General features: G+C 42.6%; 1 protein-coding gene across 2 annotated transcripts in view; it reads left to right on the forward strand.

Annotated features, from left to right (window-relative positions):
* Positions 1 to 374: 374 nt before the first annotated feature.
* Positions 375 to 23,751, forward strand: part of hecw2b (HECT, C2 and WW domain containing E3 ubiquitin protein ligase 2b) — a 62,716-nt gene continuing 39,339 nt past the window's right edge. The window contains exons 1-10 of one of the 2 annotated variants that reach the window (XM_054623627.1): positions 375 to 541; positions 10,985 to 12,286; positions 14,430 to 14,537; positions 14,696 to 14,790; positions 15,906 to 15,981; positions 16,074 to 16,243; positions 20,722 to 20,864; positions 21,413 to 21,513; positions 21,773 to 22,659; positions 22,748 to 22,889. In XM_054623627.1, coding sequence (XP_054479602.1) covers positions 11,881 to 12,286; positions 14,430 to 14,537; positions 14,696 to 14,790; positions 15,906 to 15,981; positions 16,074 to 16,243; positions 20,722 to 20,864; positions 21,413 to 21,513; positions 21,773 to 22,659; positions 22,748 to 22,889 — 2,128 coding nt within the window. In that variant the 5' untranslated portion in view covers positions 375 to 541; positions 10,985 to 11,880. The remainder of the gene's footprint in view (positions 542 to 10,984; positions 12,287 to 14,429; positions 14,538 to 14,695; positions 14,791 to 15,905; positions 15,982 to 16,073; positions 16,244 to 20,721; positions 20,865 to 21,412; positions 21,514 to 21,772; positions 22,660 to 22,747; positions 22,890 to 23,751) is intronic. The other variant, XM_054623628.1, reaches the window with a different exon arrangement.

A 23,751-nucleotide genomic window follows, 5' to 3' on the forward strand; every position in this document is an offset into this window, starting at 1 on the left:
GAGCTCGGTCAGTATGGACTCCCACACCAAGGCCTGGTTTTTGAAAGCACTTCTAACAGAAATATAATTTTTTATAATCAGAATGCGGTCAGTTTTTGTGTGTGTGTGTGTTGTTTAATCTCCCGCTAGCATGGCAGAGCGCAAGCAAAGCGGCCACGGAGTGCGGCGGAAACGGGGAGGCGGATGTGAAGCGGTCCAGACAAATAAATAAGATATGAACGCGTCTTTTCTACCCAGCCTGATAAGTCAACGACGCCGTGGAGTGACGGACATGGCAGCCACGATTCAAAAACAGGAATAATAAAACATAAAACAATACAATTTAAAAGGGAAGTTTCGCTTCGAGCGGTGGTTTTTGGTTGGGGACAGCGGCTCTGCGCACGGGCTCTGGAGCACCGGATCCCGGCTTGGAAGCCAATGAAGAGTCGGTGGTGCCCGGGCCGTATGGAGTACCGTCGTCCATAATTAAACGAGTCTCGGGGCTATTTTTTCTTCTTTTTTTGGTGTGGTGGTAAACGACGTTAGAATCGCCGTAGCAGAGGTAAGCAATGCGTCTCGTATGTAACGGTAGACATGTAGAGTGTATTGTTGATCACAGGGTGTTGCTGTGATGTGTGTCTGCTAGCCTCATACGTTGCTATCAGGCTTATGTATTTCATCACATTTTAGCTTTTTTTCCACTAATCAATCTGTGTACCGTGCTTTGTAAAGGGCCGCCTTCGACTGGGCTGGTTATTATGAGCTGATGAAGTCATGCTTTTTTATCTGCTATGGCGATAAGCATGGGCACCAGTGACAAATAAGGCCTAATAGAAACAACAACAACAAAGACAAAGCCAAAATAAAAATGACAGCATTATGCGTTGCTGTCAAACGACAATGAGCGAAAAAGTCAATGATTTCAACCTGCTCGCTCTGTTAAAGAATGCAAGACAGATCAGAGCGGTAGTGTGCTCACACAATCAGATCAATAACAGCACAGCTCATCTCCTGTTTCCTCCCTAATAGCTCCACGTTGGATCCGAAAACTAATTGTAATCCGTATACAATAAACCACAGTGAATTTTAATTTCATCAGGAGATGGATGTCAGGTCAACTGTGTGCTCCTCCTTGTTTGCTGTGATCTGTGACTGACAATTAGGCTTTTAGTTCGCACCAATAATTTGCTTGCAGATGATGGGATCCATTATTTTTGCTGAACAAAGTCCCATTTTAGTGTGGATGTGTAGTATTCCTCAGTGCATGATAAAGAAGTTTTTTGGGTGATGCTGGAAAAGATGAATGCAGGGGGATATATATTTATAATTTTCCTCATTGACACTTGAACAGGTAGTGTTCCACTGTCTTGCTCAGGGTCACTTTAGTAAAAAATCTATAAACTTCACCAACACTCTGCTGCACATTGGCATTGCTCTCCTATAGAAGGGAGATTCTCAAGTGTCCTATGCCTATTTTTGACGACAACGTATATTGACCCGATATTTGATTCAACTTTCACTATCAATTCGTCCTGCTCCATGCTTTTCCCTGAATTAAACCACCTGATCTACACCGGAAAAAGACCTTTTCTAATGTACGTATTTGTCATTTTACTTTACTTTTGTTTGTCGGATCTTTTGATGTTTTGTTGTCAGGATGAAATGAGAATTTCAACAAAAGTAAAAATGTATTATTTTGAAGACGATAAACCAACCCTATCTTTAATGTCAGGCATTGGAGTGTTTTCTAGCCACAGGAATTGAAAAATCATAATATATAGTGGGGGGCTGCATGGTGGTGTAGTGGCTGGCACTGTCGCCTCACATCCCTTTGGGATGGAATTGGGTTCAATTCCCGGGCTAGACGGCCTTCTGTGTGGAGTTTGCATGTTCTCCCCGTGTCAGCATGGGTTCTCTCCGGGTTCTCCGGCTTCCTCCCACAGTCCAAAGACATGCAGCTTAGGTTAATTGATGACTCTAAATTGCCCGTAGGTGTGGATGTGAGCGTGAATGGTTGTCTGTCTCTTTATGTGTCAGCCCTGCGATAGTGTTGTTGGACTTCATAAAGACTTTCAAAAGACATAGTCAAAACTGAAGGAAATGAGGTTAAGATATCCTGACATTTATTCCGGGTGAAGCCCTTAATTTCCGATAATGCAACTGACCCAATTTTTTCAGTAAAACCCAAATGCTCACTTCTTTCAAACGTCACAGTTTGCTTAAAAACCTTACCAGTAGTTTTGGTTTAGCTAGGCCAGTGAATCAAACGTCTTCAGCACTTTGCCGTCTGTCCCATTGGATCGGGTGCTATGGCATGCACAAGGTTAGAGGTTACTACAAGAGAGCAATGAAACAAACAAACAAACCCACTGGCACTGTGGAATGTGATGGGTGTGTATGGGACAGGAAGCTGTCGCCTTCTGACGGGTCCACCTCATTGTTCTCCAATCACGCTACAGCTATTTCAGGACTGTGTGTGTGTGTGTGTGTGTGTGTGTGTGTGTGTGTGTGAGTGTGTGAGTGAGTGAGTGAGTGAAAGAGAGAGAGAGAGATTATGTCTTTATGTGTTTATCTATGTGTAATGTTCCTTTTTTGTACAAATGTTTTCCAGATTTATAGCAGTAAATTGAACTTAAAAGACCTTTCATTTGTTGTCTATATCGCACAACACCCTACCAGGGATCGAGGGGACAGTTTATATTTTGCAGGCAGAGAAGTGTACCGCCCCAACACAACAACGCTATTTAGGCAAATAGGATACATTTCTTGGCATCTCTTCAGGGAGTCGTTCAGCCGTCTTGACTGAACGAGGCTGATACAACCAATTTTATTTTCATTAAATCAAAATCTCTCCAAGTGCAGCTTTTAAGCACTGACACTTGCATTATTCAGGCATTGTCTGCACAGCCGCGTAACTCAAAGACAGCCCCACCTAGAAGATTAACAGCAGTGTTTTGATTTCAGTGAGAGTTTTACAGTTCGAGGGATGAAAATCTCCTTTCGTCCAACCCACAAACATTTAGGTTTTATAGGAAACACTTGAATGTGCATGCTTTTCTACCTATGATTCCTATGTCTTAGCATGAGATGAAAGTACTGCCAATCCAACACAGCGTTTGGGCTGAAGTGAACTACTTTCAGTGCCTACAGCCTGTGTGCGTACCACCACCACCTGCTGTGGTGTATTGATATCAGCGTCTGTTTTCACTGGGTTGTGTGTATATTTAGTCACAAAGTCTCACCATTTATAAATAACCTGCAAACTTGAAGCTGCTGCTTCGGGATAGAGTGCACTCATCTCACACAAAACGGTGTAACACTTCAGGTATGGGGGAGCCAACTTGGACAAACTGGCAGAAGAGATTTTAGATAGATAATATTTAATATAATTGCAAGTTTCAAGTCTTCTACAATATAGCATGATGTTCATATCGTAAATTTTAGATAGATGATGAAGCAGAATATGCCTTATCATTTACAGGCTACATTGTGATGACGGGCCCTCCCAGGCCGGACAAAAGCGTTGTTGTGAGTTAGGTTGTACTTAGCACCACTCTCTCGTGTCACTTCTGCTTGAAAAAAAATAAAATGGGGACAGCCAAAAACTATGATGGCAAAGGCCAAAATTCTTAACTTGAGGTTTCATAGCCGTGTTCTGTAAACCATTGGCTGAAGTTATGGTCCACTTCTTATAAAGTCAGTGAGTTTTTAACGTGACACAGTCAACAGTGAGCTGGGGGGGACATCTAGGGATTGTACTTTTAAGCTAATGGGGTAACCCTGCCACTGCAGCAGCTCACATTGATCATAATAGCTTATGATCTCAAACACCTTAATCGAAACCCTGCTCAGATGACCACACACACTTAGAGTCTTAGAGACCGCGGGGCAGTAGAGCATTGATGAGTCAGCTCTGTGATCCAGTCTATACACTCAATCAATCCACTCGCTGTCTCCTCTCCTCTCTGTGTGTTTGTGAAAGTATTCATGTGTGTGCGACTTCACTAGTGTATGTGCTGATATCACGGCGTCAGTGCCCCCTCCCAACCACTCACCTTCTCTTACTGAATTCAGCCTGTGCATAGTTGCAGTCTGCTGAGGCGGAAATAAAGCATGACCTACTTCAAAGGAGTGTTGGTAAATCTATGTAAACTTGAAGATTTATGTGGAAACTCAGGCCTTATCCGTTTTCCTTTGATGGCAGATTTTCACAGCCCTGTGGTTAGACAGTGGACAGGTATGCAGATATATTATGCTATAATTATGAGCTATTACAAGCTCCTATCGTGGGGTTGAATGTCTCTGATCCAGTCCTTCCTTCCATTCATCATGCAGCAACTGTAATTTCATTAAATTGAAAGACTTCTTCAGTATAATTGGATTAGGAATATTTACCTGTGTGTAAATATTCCTGTGTTATGTCAAACTAATGTGGAACAGAAATGCATTGCAACACCACATGTCTGATCCCAGGCTGATAAAAGATTCAATTTTTTCACTAATCCATACTCATTCAGTGCAACTTCTACATGAAATTTGTAGTAATTCTATATTAGAATTATTAAAATTAAGAATAGTTGAATTAGTATTAGAATAACACTATTTCTACATTTTTATGACATTGCATGATATTTACTAAATGAACTTTACGCTGTATTGAAGAAGTCTTTGAACTAGCAATTGAAACCATGAATTTATGTTTACAATGTTTTCTGAGGTAGTAAATAAAGTTTCAAGGGTCTTTTTCTCATAGACTTCCAGCAGACTTTTTGCAACCAGAATCAACCCCCGATGGCCAGTAGAGAGAATGCAAGTTTAAGTTTAAAGGCACTTCTGCATTGGCTTCACTTTTAAAAATTGGAGGTTGCCGCCAGCTTGGGAGAGGCACTCAAAAAGCCGTCCTGCAAGCCGTTTGTTGGACCTGCCATGCCATCCCGACAGCACATTAAAGGTTTTTCAGTGCGTTTGAAAGGGGCCTTGTGTCCAACATTACAATGCCAATGCCCACCTGGGCAAAGCAGACGTGTCCAGCTGTATAACCCTCAACCTGAAAGAACTCTTTTAGTTCTTGGGAACAAAGGAGGTATTTGGTCTTAGTGTAGCCCCGCTACAGTCATCATAGAGCATAAAGCAACTGGGATGCACCGACAGGGCAGTAAGTTCACTCACTCTCTTAGATGAGCTGTCTTAAATGACAGAGAAGAGGTTCAAAGGGACCCTTCATCAAGTCCAGAGAACCAATGGCTGTTTCCACTGCAGGTGGGAGGCATGCATCATGCCTCCGACTGCAACTGGAGTTGCTGCAGCCGCCGCCCGGAGGTCCGTCTCATGTAGCTGCCGCATGCTCTCCTCCCGGCAAAATTGAGTTGTTTTCTTGTTTCTGCCACTTTGATTTAAATCCAGTGAACAAATGTACTCAGACCCTACAGCTCCTGGTTAGTGGCACAGTAAACACACAGATGGCCAATGTAAAACTAAAGGCCAATGCCACAGGTGAAGATTAAAAGATAGCTGTTATTTTGACAGTCTCTCAGTTTCAGCAGTTTGGTTGGTAAGGTAGTTGGCTTTTTTACTAATCGTTTCAACTCTTCCAAAATTCATTGAATCGTCTTCTGAACTTGATTGAGACTGATTTTGAAATCAGGAAACACTGCTTAAAGTTTAGATGCATAGCCACAAATGGGTCCAATCATCTCGGTGTCATCATCTCCAGAAAATATGCACAATATAGCTGTTGCATAATTTATTATTATTATTATTCATAGTAATTCAAATATCATCTTAATGTTTGGTAGCATTGGGCCTTGCTTTGCACTGGCTGACACATGCACATGCAAAGTTAAGCATTTGGTGGGACCAGCACAGTTTTATGTGGATTCCCAAATGTGGAATGCTTGGCTGTAAGACCCAGGCTGACTATGGTTAGGGGTAGGTGGGGATTTGGCAGGAGAATGTATGTTTTGAATGACCTTCCAGTCACCATACAACACTGGGGCATATAACTTTTGAAATATTATGCACCATTTTTTAACGCACTTTTTGGCATATTTGTCCTCCTCTCTCTGCCATTCCACCACGGTCGGACCACCAAAGGAAGTTTTGCCACTGCAGCATTATCTTTTAAATTTGAGGATTAATTTGTTAAAGCAGTCAGCATTTTGGTTTTACAGATGTTGACCTCCAGCTTGATATCAGTCAAACTAAGGAGCTAAACAACCTGACATATCAGGTATAATTTATGAAGGAAAAAACAACATGAAATTAAAGCTGCAAGCAGCGATGATCGGGCCCTCGCAGCGCGCGCGTCGGGGTGGCGGCGAGACGCCGCGAACTCCTGCGACAATCGGACACCACGTCCAATAGTTAGATGCCAAAAAATACAGAAATTGAACAAATTACTGTAGCGGCCCCTATTGGATGAATGGAATGAAAATTGCAGGGTTTGTTACAGGATGCGATGCAATTTTTTTTGCATTGGAATCTGTTCAGAGCTGAACCAGCATCATGCACAAGAGATTTTGGCCAGATTGGACTATGTACCTTGGAGTTACAACAACTTCCTTTTTCATGGCGACAGGCACGAAGTTGCAACAAAATGGTCGCCACGTCAAGGTCCTTGGATCAAAACTCACCATTTTGATAAATTTTGATCATAAAGGTCCCAAGACCAAATTTGAAGTTGATTGCATAAATTCTGTAGGAGGAGTTCGTCAAAGTACGCCTGAAAATGATGAAAAATGCCTTAAAATGCAGAACATTGAAAAAGTTACTGTATCGCCCCCTAGTGGTAGAATGGAATGAACATTTAAGGGTATGTAACAGGATACTTGTGGACATACGCTGCAAATTCCTTGGTTATAAGTCAAATGGTATTTACGTTATGTGTACTGATGTAGGCAGCCACGCCCCTATCAAGTTCATCGGTACATATATATTCTAAATGTAACGTGATCTCGTTTTTTTTATAACTTTTGATGAGATCGATGAAGGATCCACATGAAATTTGGTGGAAATCGGACTGAGCGTTCAGGAGGAGTTTGCAAAAATATGTTTTTCAAAAAATTCAAAATGGCGGACAATTTCGGCAGGCGGAGCTTAGGGATGTCAAATTTGGTGAGTTTTTGAGCATGATAAAGCCCTCAAAAAGGCAATTCATTTGGCAGAAGAAGAATAAGGCCCTAATAAGGAACACTACAGTTTCAATAGGGCCTTCGCGGCCCAACGTTGTCGGTGCTCGGTCCCTAAAAATAATGAAATGCCCCCACAAAATTGACAACATGGCTGCACAGGCAGCCCAGACTCCAGTTGCAGATTGAAGCTGTGTGGTAATGCAGCAGATTAAACAAGGCATTCTGTCAACCGTAAATCCCCAGCATTCTCTGTTTTAATCCTACTACTGGATCATGGACACTTACCTCCCGAGAGGTTCACGTGCGCGTGTGTGCATTTCAGTTTTATTTAAACAATAGGGAGCTGTGTGTTTTTGACAGTAGTGTTTTCTGTATGACTCTAAGGATGGAGTGAGCTGGTGTTTTGTGAGAAAGCGAGAGTGAAGGAGTGTGTTTTTAATTTGTTAGTTCAAAGCATGCGGACATCACTTTACGAGTTTGTTATGGTCTGTGTGAGTGTGTGGCGGCTATTCACAAGTGGCTTAAAACTCTGTCAGCAGCACTATGCTAAGCACTGTCCTCTCCCCTAAGCTATTTATAAATCAGTCCAGAAGAGTGTGTGTGTGTGTGTGTGTGTGTGTGTGTGTGTGTGTGTGTGTGTGTGTGTGTGTGTGTGTGTGTGTGTGTGTGTGTGTGTGTGTGTGTGTGTGTGTGTGTGTGTGTGTGTGTGCTGAGCTGCTTAGTTATTGTTTTTTGGTGTAAAAAAACATGAAATTTGTCAAATTTATTTAGAGAATTTTCGACAGTAAAAGCTTGGAATTTCTTTTGGGAAAGTAAGGAAACTGCATTGTGATTCTGACAAGAAATTATTAAGAAATTATATATATATATATATATATATATATATATATATATATATATATTCAGGCTATAATGAACTGTCACTCTTCTTTAACTAACTTTTGACTTTTAATTGTTGGATGAGTACAATGGGACTGACATAAAGGGCTTTTGCAACTTTTTCTCAACGTTTCCTCTGAAAATAAGCCTAAAATAAGCAACATTCCTGCATAAAATATTGACATCCAAATTACCTGTAAAATGTATGACTGGTTTAAAATTTGCGTTGTTATTGGACTGTGTGCAGTAGTCGGAAGGCATGAAATCTCTTGTCAATGCAGATATCATTGAGGCCTGGTCCAACAATCCAGCATTAGAAGGAGGTGTATGATGGAGCCTCTTGCAGCTTCACTTTACCCCAGTGGTTGATGGTCATCCTTTGGCGAAAGTTGTTGTTGTAGGTAACGTTGTTGTCAACCAGGACAAGCTCCACCTCCCGACTGTGGAGGTTGTCTTTTTCCTATGTCCAGTTTATGGACCCTAATAGTATTAGAAAGCTGTGTTTTATATTTGGACAGTTTTGCATAATGTAACCTGTGTGAAATATCCTCCCAGACACCAAGGTATTTTGATATATACCCGTATTTTCAATTAGAAGACCCTGTGTGGATAGGAGGATCTATGAGTAAATGCATCAAAGCATTTATTTTGTTTTTTTAAAAGGACCCATCTTGTTAACATTTTCAATCAAACTCTGCTACATGATAATGAATAAAATGAAATGCATTGTATAATGAGCTGAGCTCATCATTTCCTCAACAAGGTCGGCACTACTTGTCACATGAGTCTTCCACACACAAGAAAACAAAAACCTTTTCTCACACTTTCCCAGTCCTCTCTCTACTGTCAGTTTCTTTCTTCCATAACTTCAAGCTACCAAATTGCTTCACCCCTTTTTTATCAACCCTTTTACAAGTTTGTGCTTTGCTTTGCTTTGCCATCCCTTTCCTAAAGCTTTTAGAGAGTGTGGTAAAAACTTCAATACAGAAGAAACTACAATCTCCATGCCATTTAGCAAAAACTGTATGTTTTAACCTGAAGTTTTTCTACTTTTTATATTTACCATTTATCAAAAGAGTGCGTTGGGAGTCAGCAGGTCTATGCAACCAGTCTTTAGCCCAGATTTTCTCAAGAAAAGCAACAACTTATTTCTTTCACCATTTAACCTACTCTCATAACTTTTGACACACAAACGCAATATATCTGAGTGCAAGCATATAGTTTGAGGAAAAGCAGAGCAAATCTAAGCGCAAGCAGGAGCTTTTTGAGTGTGAGGACAGGGTTTTGATGGGAAAGCATTACTAAATCTGAGTCCTGCTCAAATTGAAAGGCCACACTCTTAAATAGAGAAAGGGGAAAACGGCTCCATGATTCATTTGAAACCTATCGTGTGAAGGAAAGCATTTAGTTGCGAGAATGCCACCACCCCCACCTCATTTAAAAGACGCCACAGGAGTGTAGTAAAGTTGTACTTTCCAATGTTTTTGAGGCATCTTGGCATTCTGAACTGCCAACTTCACCGTGTTTGACTTCACCATACCACAGACTGTATGGGTTGTAGATACTGAGGTAGTGGCCAATCACATGTCGCGTTAATTAAAATTCAAAAAATGTTTTTGATGTTGTGCTGCAAGCACAACCATTCAAATAGTTATGTGTGTTTATAGTTTGTTGCTCTCCCCCAAAGTGGTTTAAAAATAAGTAATGCAGGTTTAAATCAAGACATATGGGCATTTAAAATCTTCCATGATATATCCTCTGTCTCTTTCCCCTCCCTCCAGCTCTCGTCAGCAACACCATGCACAGCTAATTTAGGAGCTTTGGGGGATGGTATGCTTGTGTGTGAGTGCACATCCATTCAGACTTCTAATGGCAAGAAGGATAGGAGAGGAAGGAAGGGAGTGGCCGCGGATCTGTAGGTCTGACAAGACTGGTGCGGAAACTGAGACACGTATTCACCTGTCACCGTGGCAACCAAAGTGTGTGTGAGTTTGAGAGAGAGATCAATTGAGATTGAAAGAAGGAAAGACGAAGAGAGAATGTAATGTGTGTCTGTGTGTGTGCAAGTGTTTTTTTAAAGATTGCTGACAAAAAGCCCTACCTGTGTGTTGCCATCCAGAATATATTCTTTTGGTTTAGTGTTGCATTTACAAAAAACATGTTGTGTGTTTTCAATGGAAGCATTTTCTAGATTTAGGAGATTTTTTTAATAATAACGTTTTTTATATGTAAATTAAAAGCATTAGTTAGACATTTTGGAAAATGAGAGTAAGATGAGAAGATTGATTCTAAGGCTATCGCAGGGAGTGTAAAAGTTTGAAATATGCAAATCCCAGACCATCAAGAGCATGGAGGCCTCTCTCCCCTGCAAGCTGTCATTCCCAGGTTTTCAAATAACAACGCTTTGTCAGGCCCTCGGCATTTGATACCAACGCTCCAGGCAACCTGTTTGAGACGCACCAGGCTTTTCCATCCTTCCACAAGTCCATTCATTCCGTCCACGTATGGTTTAGGTCGGGGTTGATGGACAGGTCAAACAAATACAGACTATCCAAAACCATCAGTCTGCACCTCTATCAGCAGTGTCACCAATCACACACTGAAAATCTAAACCCCAAACTGATCACAAAAGCATGGATCATGGAGCAAGATAAACTTCTGCACTAATTATCAGACATAAACACACAGTTACAGTGTGCCCTGTCTTTCCTTCCTTACCAGTTTCTATGCAAATTATCCACCACCTTATCAAAATCCAGAGCTCTGACCAGATTGGTATCCATGCTTTACTTGCATGGATACCAAACAGAAGTTAATAATAAAAGTTACCACTACAATTGTGTAAAAGTAACAATTTGCCATACTGCATACAAAGTACTACCACAAAATACTGACCATCATTCTTATGTTTGTTTCCCTTGTCTTCCTCTTTCCCCTTCAACCTTTCTTACTTCCTCTCTCTCTCTGTGTCTCTGTCTCTCTCACTCTCCCTATAGGTCTTCAATCTCCCTTCACCCCTCTCCTCCCTGTGGATCATAGGAACGCCCCGTCATCACCCCTTTCTCTCCAGACAGACCAGCAGATGGATTCCCGGATCGCCTTTCATCCTTAATACCTTGTCTCTCTCTCTCTGCCCATCTCCCAACTCCACCACTTTCCTATGTCATAATGGGTACCTGGATGGTTTACAAAGTACTCTAGGTCCCTAGAGCAAGGCATTGCTCTGCTGTTGACACTTAAGTGTTTGTCAGAATGGACAGGTGTCTTGGGGTGTTAGGAGCGACAAATCAGCATCCACATTCACAATGTAAACCTGATATCCATGACGGATCTGAGAGAGGAAAGGGAAAAAAAGAAAGATAGATTCAGCTAACGTTCAAATTGCCTCGTATCATCTTTAATGACAGCTAGTGGAATCTGGGAAATCTGAAGTGCCTTGCCTAAGGGAACGCCAGCAGGGATCAAGAAATGTACATCAAGGAACCTCCAATCATCCTTTTGTACCGACACACCTCCATCCTTTTCCACAGTTTTCTTCAGTTCAGTTTGGTCTGGTGGTGTGCTTTTTAAGCTACGTGTCTCCTTCCTTTAATTCTTCCCATCCCTCTTTGTTTTTCTTTGTTTTTTTGCTCGCCTATCAGGCCTCCACCATTCGCCCCTCTCTCGCAACTGCAGTCCTCTCCCCCGCCCCTGCCCCCAGTCATCGTCCGCCTGCCTCTCCACCTCCCGTACCCCTTCCCCCCACCACCATCATCATCATCATCACCTCCACCACCACCATCTTCATCCAAAGCCCAACTCCCACCAGCACCAAAATCGCCACCACCAACTTTCCTCCTCTCCCCCTCGCTTCTTGTCCCCTCCCTTTCTTGCCTCATCTTCTGCAGAAACTATGGCTATGGCTGCCACTGCCACCTCTCCCTCATCCCCGTCGTCCTCATCATCGGCCAACGGCAGCGCCAGGGAGCACCTGCTTGCGGTGCGTCGGCGCACCCCACACACCCGGCCATACACAATTTGTCCAGATAACCTCCGCAGCCTGTCGATGCAGGGCACAGTCGGGGAAGCAGGTGCCTCTGTGTCCACCTCTCCCACTACGTCGTCAGGGAGCCAACCAGAAACAGCGGGAGTGGGGCTCCAGCGGGCCAATAGCGACACAGACCTGGTGACATCAGACAGTCGCTCATCACTCGCGGCGTCTACATACCAGCTGACTCTAGGCCACAGCCACCTGGTAATCTCCTGGGACATCAAGGAAGAAGTGGATGCCACCGACTGGATCGGCTTGTACCACATCGGTGAGCAAATTAATGGTTGGAGGGTGGGTGTTATGCTTCGACAACAAATGGTTGGTCGAGGACTGCATTATCAACAATACCCGCAATATAAGCGTTGTGCAGTGCGGCAACAATTAGCGAGCCAGTGGAACACACACACACACAGCTTCCATTCACATGATTTGTATCATATGAAGTACCATTTTGCTATCTGCATAACTTTAAGGGTACTGGTATTTGTAATGGCATTATCATTTTTTAAAACAATACTCAGCCTGATAAAGTTAGCCTAAACTCAATTATTACAGTATGCAGGACTAGCTATCACACAATTCAGAAACACTACAATGTGGATGTATTAGTCCTGAACATTGCTTTTTTCTAACTCAAAGGCAGAAATATTAATATTATTTTTGTTGAAATTCCTGTTACATTCTGCTATCATATTGACAGCCAGGCTGGAAACAGGACTTACCCCTGGGGAGAAAAAAAACCCAGAAATCCCCCTGCATGAGTCAATACCATACAAGAGGGCATGACAGATTGCACAGATTTTCTTTCCATTTCCCCCTTCACTTTACAAAAGTAAAGAGTGTATTGTGAGCTGGCTTCATCATTAGAGGACACTGTTTACTGTAAGGGTGTGTAAGAAAATTATTTGGATGAGGAGGAAGCTGAACCTATATTCCTGCAGGTTAGCTTGCTACATCTCCCCCGGCCCCAGGAGCCCTCTTTCATTGTTGATCGATTTCTTTTTTGGACTTAAATCTTCTTCTGAATGCAATTTATTTTTTATCTGGAGGATAAACTCCAGACACTATTGTTGGATGCTGTAGCTTCTGCCATGCTCCTAGTTGCTGCCGATATGGTCTCTTCCCGCTATCAAGACCTTTCAACCAGAGAGCTAGATAAAGCAACTTTGCTGTGAAGAACTGTAAGTGAGTGAGCAAGGTTGGTCGACGGCACTTTGTGTACTGCTCATATAACATTGTTGTTATTGAGTTAATAAACTACTTGTTCTCCATTCTTATGGTGTTCTCAAAGCAGTTATGTCGTCACAGACATCCTTCCGGTCCATTCTCACGAATTGAGCGACATTTGTCAATTTGGTTTAACTGATTAGAATTTGGTGTTTAAAATTCATTGTGATGTCACAAAACACAATTTTGGCCATAACTGAAGAATTCATATGCTAATTTTGACAATTTCACTTGATGTTTAATAGGATAAATTGATGACAATTCGGACATACATGGATGTTATCTGCAACAATACTGGTTGATGGAGGCATTCAAGCGCAAGGCAGTACTTCTGGTTCATTTTAATATGGTAGCATGTTTAATGTGAGATAAAAGCCAGTCTGTGTTAACAGCTGGGCTTGGTGATGCCCTGCAGTTCTCAGGCTCAGGTGTGAAAGAGCAGCTTTATGCAGCAAAATAATTACTCTACGCACCATTTTACAAAGCTAAGGGCATCTCAAACCACAGATGACCAATTTTGTGTGTGTGTTTATGTGTGAAAGAGAGTGATTGCCTGTGGGCAATCCTCTATCCGACATGGAGAAAGTCGTTGAAAGGTGATCTCTCCATCCATTCAACCTCTCTGCCGCTCTTATATGGTAGGCAGGGGGATTTCATTTTTTTTTTCTCCCCAGGGGTAAGCCCTGTTTCCAACCCGGCTGTCAGCCATGCCTGAGTTCCGTTACCTAGCCCTGGTGTGTGTGTGTGCGTGCGTGTGTGTTCAAACCTCTCAGGCTGTAGTTTATCAGGTTTGCATGACTGTAGGGTTGTCAGGTCAGACAGATGTGTGTGTGTGTGTGTGTGTGGAATTTGCCACCAACAAAGGCTTAAGAGGTTATTGATGGTGACCTGGTGTGACAGGGGGCATTGATCCATTAGGACACTGGCCATTTGTCGCAGGACGTACACATAAATGTTTGATGGCTCTACAGGCACGGACAGGGATGTGGTTTATGACCTTAGGGCAGACATTCCCTCAGGAACCAGTAAGCTCCATGCTGGTTTGTCAATGTTACATGCTCCCTAACCTGTCATATGCAAATCCCCAAAAAATCAGTGGTAATGTGGAATCACGGATCATACTCTGATCCATGATTAAATTATAATTATAATAATTATAATTAAAAAATGTTTGTGTTTCACAGATGAGACGTGTGTGGCCAACGTGTGGGACTCCAAGAATCGTGGAGTGAATGGCACACAGAGAGGACAGATCGTTTGGAGACTGGAGCCGGAACCCTACTTCATGGAGCGTAAGTGGACCCCATGGGTGCTGTGTTGGTCTTAGTTACAGTTATTTGTAGCTGTGTATAGCGTCTTCAGTGGATATGGAGGAGCTTTGTCAGGTTTGAGAAAATAACTTGATAATGTCGTAGTGATCACATCATTTCTGTCTTTGTTTTCTCCACAGCAGAGACTAAGATCTGCTTTAAATACTATCATGGCGTAAGTGGAGCATTAAGAGCAACAACACCTTGTATCACCATCAAGAATCCTGGAGTAACGGTATGTCAGTGTGTGGGTCCCATCTAAATTTCATGTTATTGGCATCCAGTGGCCAGTGATCAGTTGCCCTATTTATCAAGCATTTCAGAATGAACAACTTAATCTTGATCTTTCTCCATACACATAAAAAGCATTTATAGCATTTTATAACTACCTAATGTTTCAAATTACAATGGGCGTCACCACTTCTACATAGGAGCAAGATACACAAACATTATAGTTGTTTAGCCTCTCTATGTTGTTGTTTTCTATCTCTTTATAGTCGTTGCGCATCTTTCTGTGGTTTTGTTTCTCATTGTGGTCATTTTGTGTCTCTTTGTAGTTGTTTTTTGTTTCTTTGTGGTCAGTTCGAGTCTCTTTCTGGTTGGTATCTGTCTTTATGAGTAACATTTTTTTTAAGTGAAGTCCAGGGGACCCCTGAAATTTTGGACCCCTGGTCCTGTGCCCGGTAGGTGCGATCAGTAACCCATGTCGGCCATGGTTTCGGCTTGTTTTTAGTCTTAGGTTAACCTCTGTGTGATTCTTCAAAGGGATTAAAAAATGGGGCCTGGTTATCTTCTCCAACTAATACAGTGAATAAATAAAGGCATACGTGAGGGTCCAGTTCAGAAAAGGTGGTTTTCGAGAAGAAAATCTTCTTAACTGCGGCCTCTTAACCCAGAGACTTTATTGGGTAACATATTTTTGGCTCCACTCGGTTAAGGAAGAAGCTGGAAACAAATTAAGAGATGGAAGGGATGCAGTCAGAGTGAATGGAAGGCCGTGAATGGAGTGAAGTGGACGTCACCTTGGGTGCTTTGAAAGGCGCCCTCAAATAAAATGAATTATTATTATTATTATTGTCACCGAGCTCTTGGCAGCACAAACTGAGGCTAAAAGACATTTGCTCCAGTTGAGTCAGTAAAATGTAAAGCAGTCAGCTTGAATCAGTACTCTCTCTCTCTCTCTCTCTCATTATTCCTCACCCTCTCTGATGTTCCTCCTTTTAACTTCATGTTCACGTCATCAATTTCTTATGTTTTTTTTCTCAAAGAGTGAAGTTGGTTCACTCTAAAAATGGGAAGGGTAAGGGGTCCACTCATAATGCTCTCCCATTGGTTGTTTTTTCTCATCAGGTGGGCAGTGAAGGCCAAGTGGAGGACCAATCAGGGACTGAGCACTGTCGTAAACTAGTGAGCTTCACCCTATCCGGTATGAGGACTGATTCAGTGGAATTGTGGTGTACTTGTGGTCCAGTAAAAGATAGACACAAAAGTAAATGAATGTGTGTTTTTCCACTTCAGACATAAGGGCGGTTGGCCTGAAGAAGGGCATGTTCTTCAACCCCGACCCCTACCTGAAAATGTCGATCCAGCCCGGGAAGAGAAGCGGCCTCCCCAAGTTCACCCACCACGGCCAAGAGAGACGCTCCTCCATCATAGCCAACACCACCAACCCTGTGTGGCACGGGGAGGTCAGCACAAACACACACACCTAGAGAAATGCACACACCATGACTATCAAAAGGAATAAAATAAGGGTTGCAAAATGCACAATGTGGTGTGCTTAGGGTTGCAAAGGGTCAGAAGATTTTTAGTACATTTCCTGGAAAATGTCAAGGGACCATTCATTCAGCAGTGCACTCTTCCATTATATATCAAGCATGCCATTAAATAGGAATCTACCCTCTGCACAGATCATTCTCCCATCAAATGTACACAATCCACACTATTGAAAAACACTACTATGTAGAGCCATAGCACTACATTTTCATGTAATTACTGAACACATTTATGGAATGAATATATTTTGTATGATATTTCAGTCAACCAGCAGATATTCTTTATTGTTTTATTGTAAAACAATAAAGAATATCTTGTCCACTTAGACAAGATATGAGTTGTCCACTTAGACCCTAAGTTTGCACACAACCTACTTTCCCGTTGAATAGCCAACTAACTCACCACATGACACATTTCCCACTGTACCAAAAATCAATCGTTTTATCTGGCAAATGATTGGATCATGTCAGTTTATGATATGGTTAATCTTAATTGCATTATGTACAGTAAATACAGCCTAAACAGAATATATCCCTATATCTCCATTCTATTCCAGTAATTTCCTATCAAGTCCCATAAATTCCTGTTAATTCCCCAGCAAATATCCCCCTTGGATATTCCCAGAATGTTGCCACCCAGGAGTCATGATATATGAAAATAATGGGTTGTTTTTTATGGAAAGTAATTTATGTTTTTATACCAAGACAGCTTATTATTGTGCTCATACCATTACCATTTATCCATTTTCCCGAGACCATAGTCTGGATTTCAAAAATGACCTCATGAGGGTAAACACTATCCGCTTATGTTTTGCAGAAACAAGGAAGAGCTCTAATGTGACATTTTGTATTTTAGCTTCCTGTTTACACTTTAACTGTGAATATTTCATCTTCTGTAGTTTAAAGAGGACATTTTTTAATACTTCTACTTGAACATGTTGATATGCTTAAATGTTCAAAAACACTTTTCTCATACTTTCTGTCTGTATATACCAAAAATAACGGATGTCACTACGGGTCTGTTAATCCTGGTGACCACCAAAGGAAGTGCTTTAACCATGAATATCTGTTTTACACACACCCAGGTTGAGAATTTATATACAGCATATACAAAGTCATGTGTAACCTTGCATGACCCGGTTGGTATGGGTTCCAGTGTCATACACAAGATCATTCCCACGGAGTCTTCATGGTATTTATGGGGATAGAGTGAAAAGGCACTGCTGTGACACTAGGGCTAGGGCTTTTGCTGGAGCAGGGATGACGGTCATTTTTATCAGGCAGAAAGCTGTCGTTCCACCATTTTAGCTTGAGCCACAGCACTCTGCTAACTGTGAGAACAGGCCATGAAACAGACCGTGAGAGGGGAGCTTGGACGCTATCTGTGTCCCAATCCAGCGGCTGCAGCCTTCGGAGGACCCGGCCTTCGGAGGACCCAGCCTTCGCGGTCTACGTCGGCCGCGTCCTTTGAATACTGCAAAGGCTGGACCGAGCGGTCTCCGGAATGAGACGGTCTGGTCTACAGAGGATTTCCTGTTTGCGTCACTAGCTTTTTGCGCCCCCACCCTTTTGCCGCGCCCGTCTCCTAGCAACCAGTTGCGGTTGTCATAAAATAGTATTTTAAAATGGGTAAAGCTAAGTTGCAAGATTAAAATGGACGAGCTGTAAATAGCACAGCGGCTCCCGGTAGCGTCAGCTGGTTAGTTAATAGCGTCTCATAAATTAACCGATTATGATTTATCATCATAAGTGTGATCTGATCAGGTCTCTTGTCTTTTGTTCTAACATTTGAATCTGTACAGTGGCGGGCCGTCAGGGCCAGCAAGGCCTTCTCTGCTGGCCTAAACATCATCAGAATATAAATATATAATATATATTTTTTCCACAAATATGTATTAAATTATTCCCTATAGTCTATAGTCTAGTTGCGCTGCTTCCAGCCTCAGGTCGAGATCGGAGGGCTGGCCTTTACGTTAGAGCTTTTATCCAATCATATTTCAGCCGTCATGTGTTGCTAGGGTCCAATAAATCTGCCCTTAGGCCTTCAGAATCAACAGTGCTGGCGCCTGTAGCTTAAAGTGAACGGAATCGAAACTGGTGTTAACCGATCAGATTTCGAGTTGGCGACACCGGGGCCAGCATGCAGGCGTACAATGACGTCAGCACGGGCACGTCTTTTGATTGGATGCGCGCTAGTGAGAGGCGGAGCTACGCAGAGCTAGCAGAGTGAACCTGAACTGTTCAGGGTGAACACCCTGTGGCGACGTGAACGAGCTAATTCGTGTAGCTAGCTCTACAACCCACAATGGCTGATGGAAGATATTGTGAAGATAGATTTGGTCGCAGATATATTTACATACAACTTGTACTTACAACGCCATTTTCAAGACGGACTGTTCAAGAAAAGAAGAGGTCGGCCAACCCCGATGCTAGCGAGGATGCTAGGATGGATTTTGTGTTCAGATAAGCCGGTGTTTTTGGCAATAATCAGTCGTTTTGGTGAGTTCAAAGCATTTTTTTATTTTTTTATTAAATAAATATTAACGAAATAAAATATATAGATATATAAAAAATAAATGCTTGATGCTTCTGCAAGAGATGATGTGTGACACTGGCTCAGCTGTGCCTGCAGGGAAAGGACTCAAGGAGACTTGTTGAATTGTTTTGGTTTAACTTGTATCAAAGTTTCACCACTGTCGCAAATATATTCTCAAGAACAACTGCAAATTATTTGTTTGTTTTCTTTTATTTTCAGTGAATAGTTTGTCTTTATCATCACGTTTCTTAAATGAAACAATGCGCTGTTTAGTGAACACACTTGTTAAAGCTCACATACTGTTGGTGTTAATAAAACTTCTTAGACTAATCCCGTAAAAGCGCCTTTTATTTTAACGTGTTGAAGGTATCCAAGCGATCTTAAAGCTGGTAGTTTATCACTCTTAATTGTAAATGCGGATTTATTGATTTTAAATGCTTCGGAAATATTAATATAATTGTGTTGTACTCGACTATGTTAAGGTGATGCAACGCCCAGTTATGATGCGTTTCTGTCTAAATGTATAGTTTCTAGAGCCATGGCGTCATAATGATGGTATTAAGAGGTGGATTCATTCAGGGAGGTAGCTGTCAATATTAGCTTCCCACCAAGTTAGCCTGAGCAAAAGCACTCCGCTAACTGTGAAAGCAGAAATTAACAGGAAACAATGCACACAGTATCAACACCAGCCTTCTCTTACCAGAGTTCATCCAGGTTGGCCGGAGAGAGGACACCTGCTAATAGGAAAACAGGATGCAAGACAATTTATAACTCTACCGTGAGAGGGGATCGGGGACACTCTCTTTACTGAGAGTACATTATCAATATAGCAAACACCAAGTGGACACGCTCTCATTAGCACACTGCTAAATCAGCTTAAGCGGAAGCGCTCTGCTAACCGTGAAATACAAAAAAAAACAGTGACATGAACATTAACTTTATAGAAAACAATGTTAATGGATCTCACCGAAGGATGCTTACAAGTGGTCTTTATCACGCTAGTGATGACCGAGAATAGGAGCGGTCAGAATGGTGAATGGAATCTCTGTGTAAAAGAGGGTATAGATTCCGTTGATATATTGCTGCCCCAGTGTACGATTTTAGAAAGCATGCCAGCTTTTAATAAGTAAAAGAGGCAAGACTAATGCAACAGCGGCGAATGTAGCTCCCATACATTTTGTTAAATTTTTGTCTTGATTTGTTGTCATTTTGTCTTTATTACTGGAGCACTTATGGCATATGACATAATACACTCATCAACATCGGAGAAGAAATTGTGGGGATTGGATTAATTTGTGGGTTACAGACCATGAAAAGACCACCGCTCATGGTCGACCACCAAGCCAGACCGGATGGACCAAACGACACTAAGAGCGGAGTTGAGGGGGCAGAGAGCCAAGACGGAAGCTAAATTAGCCCAGCTTGGACCTAATGTCATTCCATCAACCAATCTGCTCCTGGCTAATGTCCAGCAGCAGAAAAATCCCAGTTTACCCAGAAACGGGAGGTCGGTGACTGTGAACTCATCTTTACAGAGACCAGGCTCCACATGGGCATCCAAGATCAAGCTGCACATGACGGGAGGGTGCAGGACTCCGCAAGAACAAGAGGAGACAGACTGTTTACATCAATGGTGCTTGGTGCTCAAACATACTCAAAGTTGATGGACAGTGATGTCGAATTTTTCATTTTAATAGTTAGGCCATATTGTTCAGAGAACTCTCACAATGAACTTACAAGCAGCCTAGTCGGGATGGGATCTAAGAGACACTGTAACTTAAAAAAACTGTAACACTACTAAATGTCCACATAATTACAATAAAAACTATCCTTTCTACCATTGATCTTCCTGTAGAAGTACACCTTTGTGGCTCTGATGACTGACGTGTTGGAGATTGAGGTGAAGGATAAGTTTGCCAAGAGCCGACCAATCATCAAGCGGTTTCTCGGTCAGCTGATCAGCCCTGTGCAGAGGCTTCTGGAGGGGCCGACCGCTGAGTGAGTCTCCACACACACAAAGCTCTATTCACTTTTAGTGCACATCTATGATAGGTGCAGATTTATGGATTACTCAGACAGAAATGGGGGACATCTGAGGAGGTTGACAGTCATCTGACCTTCAACACTTAACCACAGTGAATCAACATAGTGCAGTCAATACGGATCAATAGGTCCTAATCAGCTCATTGTTCAGACATTGATTTAATATTGATTTACAACTGAAGACATCATATACTCTAGTGAGTCAGGATGTATAGTGTGTATGCACAGGTTGACAGTTTTAAGTCGAAGGAGGTGGGGAAAACTCATTGCACTTGAATGGCAAACTTTTTATATATCTACATATATGTTTTGTATTGATATCCTGAGAGCCTGTCAGCATGGACATTGTGTGTGTGTGTGTGTGTGTGTGTGTGTGTGTGTGTGTGTGTGTGTGTGTGTGTGTGTGTGTGTGTGTGTGTGTGTGTGTGTGTGTGTGTGTGTGTGTGTGTGTGTGTGTGTGTGTGTGTGTGTGTGTGTGTGTGTGTGTGTGTGTGTGTGTGCAGTGATCAGCCAGTTAGCTACAGCCTGTGCCGTCGTCTCCCTACGGACCATGTGAGCGGGCAGCTTTCGTTCAGGTTGGATGTCACCTCCACTGGACATGAAGGTGTGTGTATGTTTACATTCTTTTTTTCGTGGTTATCTAAATGAGCAAAACACACATTAGTGTACAGCGTTTTGCATGATCAAAAATTGTTTCTTGGTTAACAAGATAGTCCATCGTTTATATATATTTATATATATATATATATATATATATATATTTTATAGATTTCCATGGCCAACATTTGTTTTCTACCACATGACTCCCAGGGGGCTCTGTGCTTATCCCCAATCTTCTTTTATCCATTCTTTCTTTCTCCTAGAAGCCTCCCCAGAGGCTGTGGGAACCATCTTAGGTTCAGTAAACGGTGACCCTGGAAGTCCATCAGACGACGAAGACCTCCCTCACCAATCCTCCTCTTCACGCATCACATACAGACCTTCTCCAACAGGCCCTGACGAAGGCTCCACGTTAGTCAATGGTGCTTGTTACTATGGCGATGAAAGCATTTGGCGGGAGCCTGGGCAGATGGGGCAGGAGGAACTGCTTTCTGCGGCTCTGGGCTGTCACACCCACCGGCAGGTGTCGCTCAATGACTACCTGGACGCCATCGAGGCTCCGGGGAGCCCAGGAGACCTACCTCTGGTGGGGCCTTTGCCGAAACTCCGCTCCAGCTTTCCAACAGACACACGGCTCAATGCTATGCTGCACATAGACTCAGATGAGGATGACGAGATGGCGGGGCAGCACAGGGAGCAATCCCAGGAGACAAGGACACAGCATAACACAGACTTAGCATCATCGAGGAGTTTGGCTACATCTGAGTCTCGACAGGGGAGCGAGGGTTCAAAAGGAGAGCCACAGGGGCAGACAGGAGCTGGAGCTGGGGCCACAACAGAGGCCGGTTCCTCTGCAAGGGATCAGCCTGGACCTGAACCTGCAGGGTCTGAACCTGGAGATGAAGCTGCAGAAGAACAGGCAGGAACATTAACAGCTTCCGAGACTGCAGCTGGGACCAGAGAGGTTGCTGGAGCGTCAGCAGAGGCTGCACACACCACTGGAGAAACTTTGACAGCTTCCATCTCATCCCAGGCATCAGTGACTGATGTACAACCAGCACAATGTACCTGTCAGGAGCAGAACAGCAGGACAGGGGCAAACCAGGAAGTACCCTGCAATCCCTCACTTGGTCCACTTTCACCCATTCAGGTGAGCAGCTGTAGTCTTGGATATCAGTTGGGCAGAGCTTTTTTCAAAACCTTTTCTCTGCTAATTTTTCCCCGTCTCCTGTCCACAGGAGGTGGAGACAAGAAAGGAAGTGGCTCCGAAGGCAGAGGAGGAAGGGGAGTCATCAAGCAGCGAGGCAAATGGACCAGTAGCAGCAGCTGCTCCTATGAACAGCATCATAGCTAACCAAGGAGGAGGGATTTCGGAAGTTGGTAGGTTGAAAATGTTTCGGTTTTATAGGCAGCAATATTTATAAAAATATTATAAAGATACAATAAGAATTTAGTCAAAGCGTTTACACATTTTACCCAAAAAATCTCCTTCAGTAGATTTCATCACATATTCAGTCATTGATCTTTTTGTTAAAGCTGCATTTTATGTTGATTTTGATCCTGTGGACATAATTAGTAGTGTTTCTGAGCATGTTAGACACGATCTGAGAGCATTTGTTACTTCACCCAAAGGTTTCATTGAGCCATTGTGAAGCTCTGTGTGGTGACTCCAGCCGTTGACTTCTTGGCAGTGCCCGACTTTGCCCAACTCCCGGCTAATCCAAAAATGTGCAAAGATTGGGAGCGTGGTTCGAGCTGAGGCAGCCCTTATGAAGCACGGTTGCTGAAACATGCCACCAACGGATATTGATTCGCTTTTGTAGCCTGCCTCAAGTGGCATTTGGAGGAACTGCAGTTTTTGCAGTGTCAGGGCCTTCTAGGTATTCAGAGAAGGCCCTAGAATCCTCAGATAAAGAAAATAAAAAAACATATCTTATTAATTCTATTAATAAAATAAAATTTAAAATTACGCAGACTTCTTTTTGTTGTTTTTTGTCCACGCTTTGCACATTCAAGTGGTATAATGTTGGGAAAAAAATGCATCTATTCAGATATTTTTCTCTACGTGTCTCTGGGTAGGATATCTTCCATCCAGAGTATTCTATTTCCTTGATAGAATGCCCTCACAATTGAACGTAATGAGAGCATACGTTTGGATTGACAATTTGATCAACCAATCATATTTGAATTTGTAGCCAAAGGGCGTATTCTCTCAGAATTTTCCCGGCTCCAGGGTATTCTA

The sequence above is a fragment of the Anoplopoma fimbria genome, chromosome 22 (assembly GCF_027596085.1).
Source record: "Anoplopoma fimbria isolate UVic2021 breed Golden Eagle Sablefish chromosome 22, Afim_UVic_2022, whole genome shotgun sequence".
Taxonomy (NCBI): Eukaryota; Metazoa; Chordata; class Actinopteri; order Perciformes; family Anoplopomatidae; genus Anoplopoma; species Anoplopoma fimbria.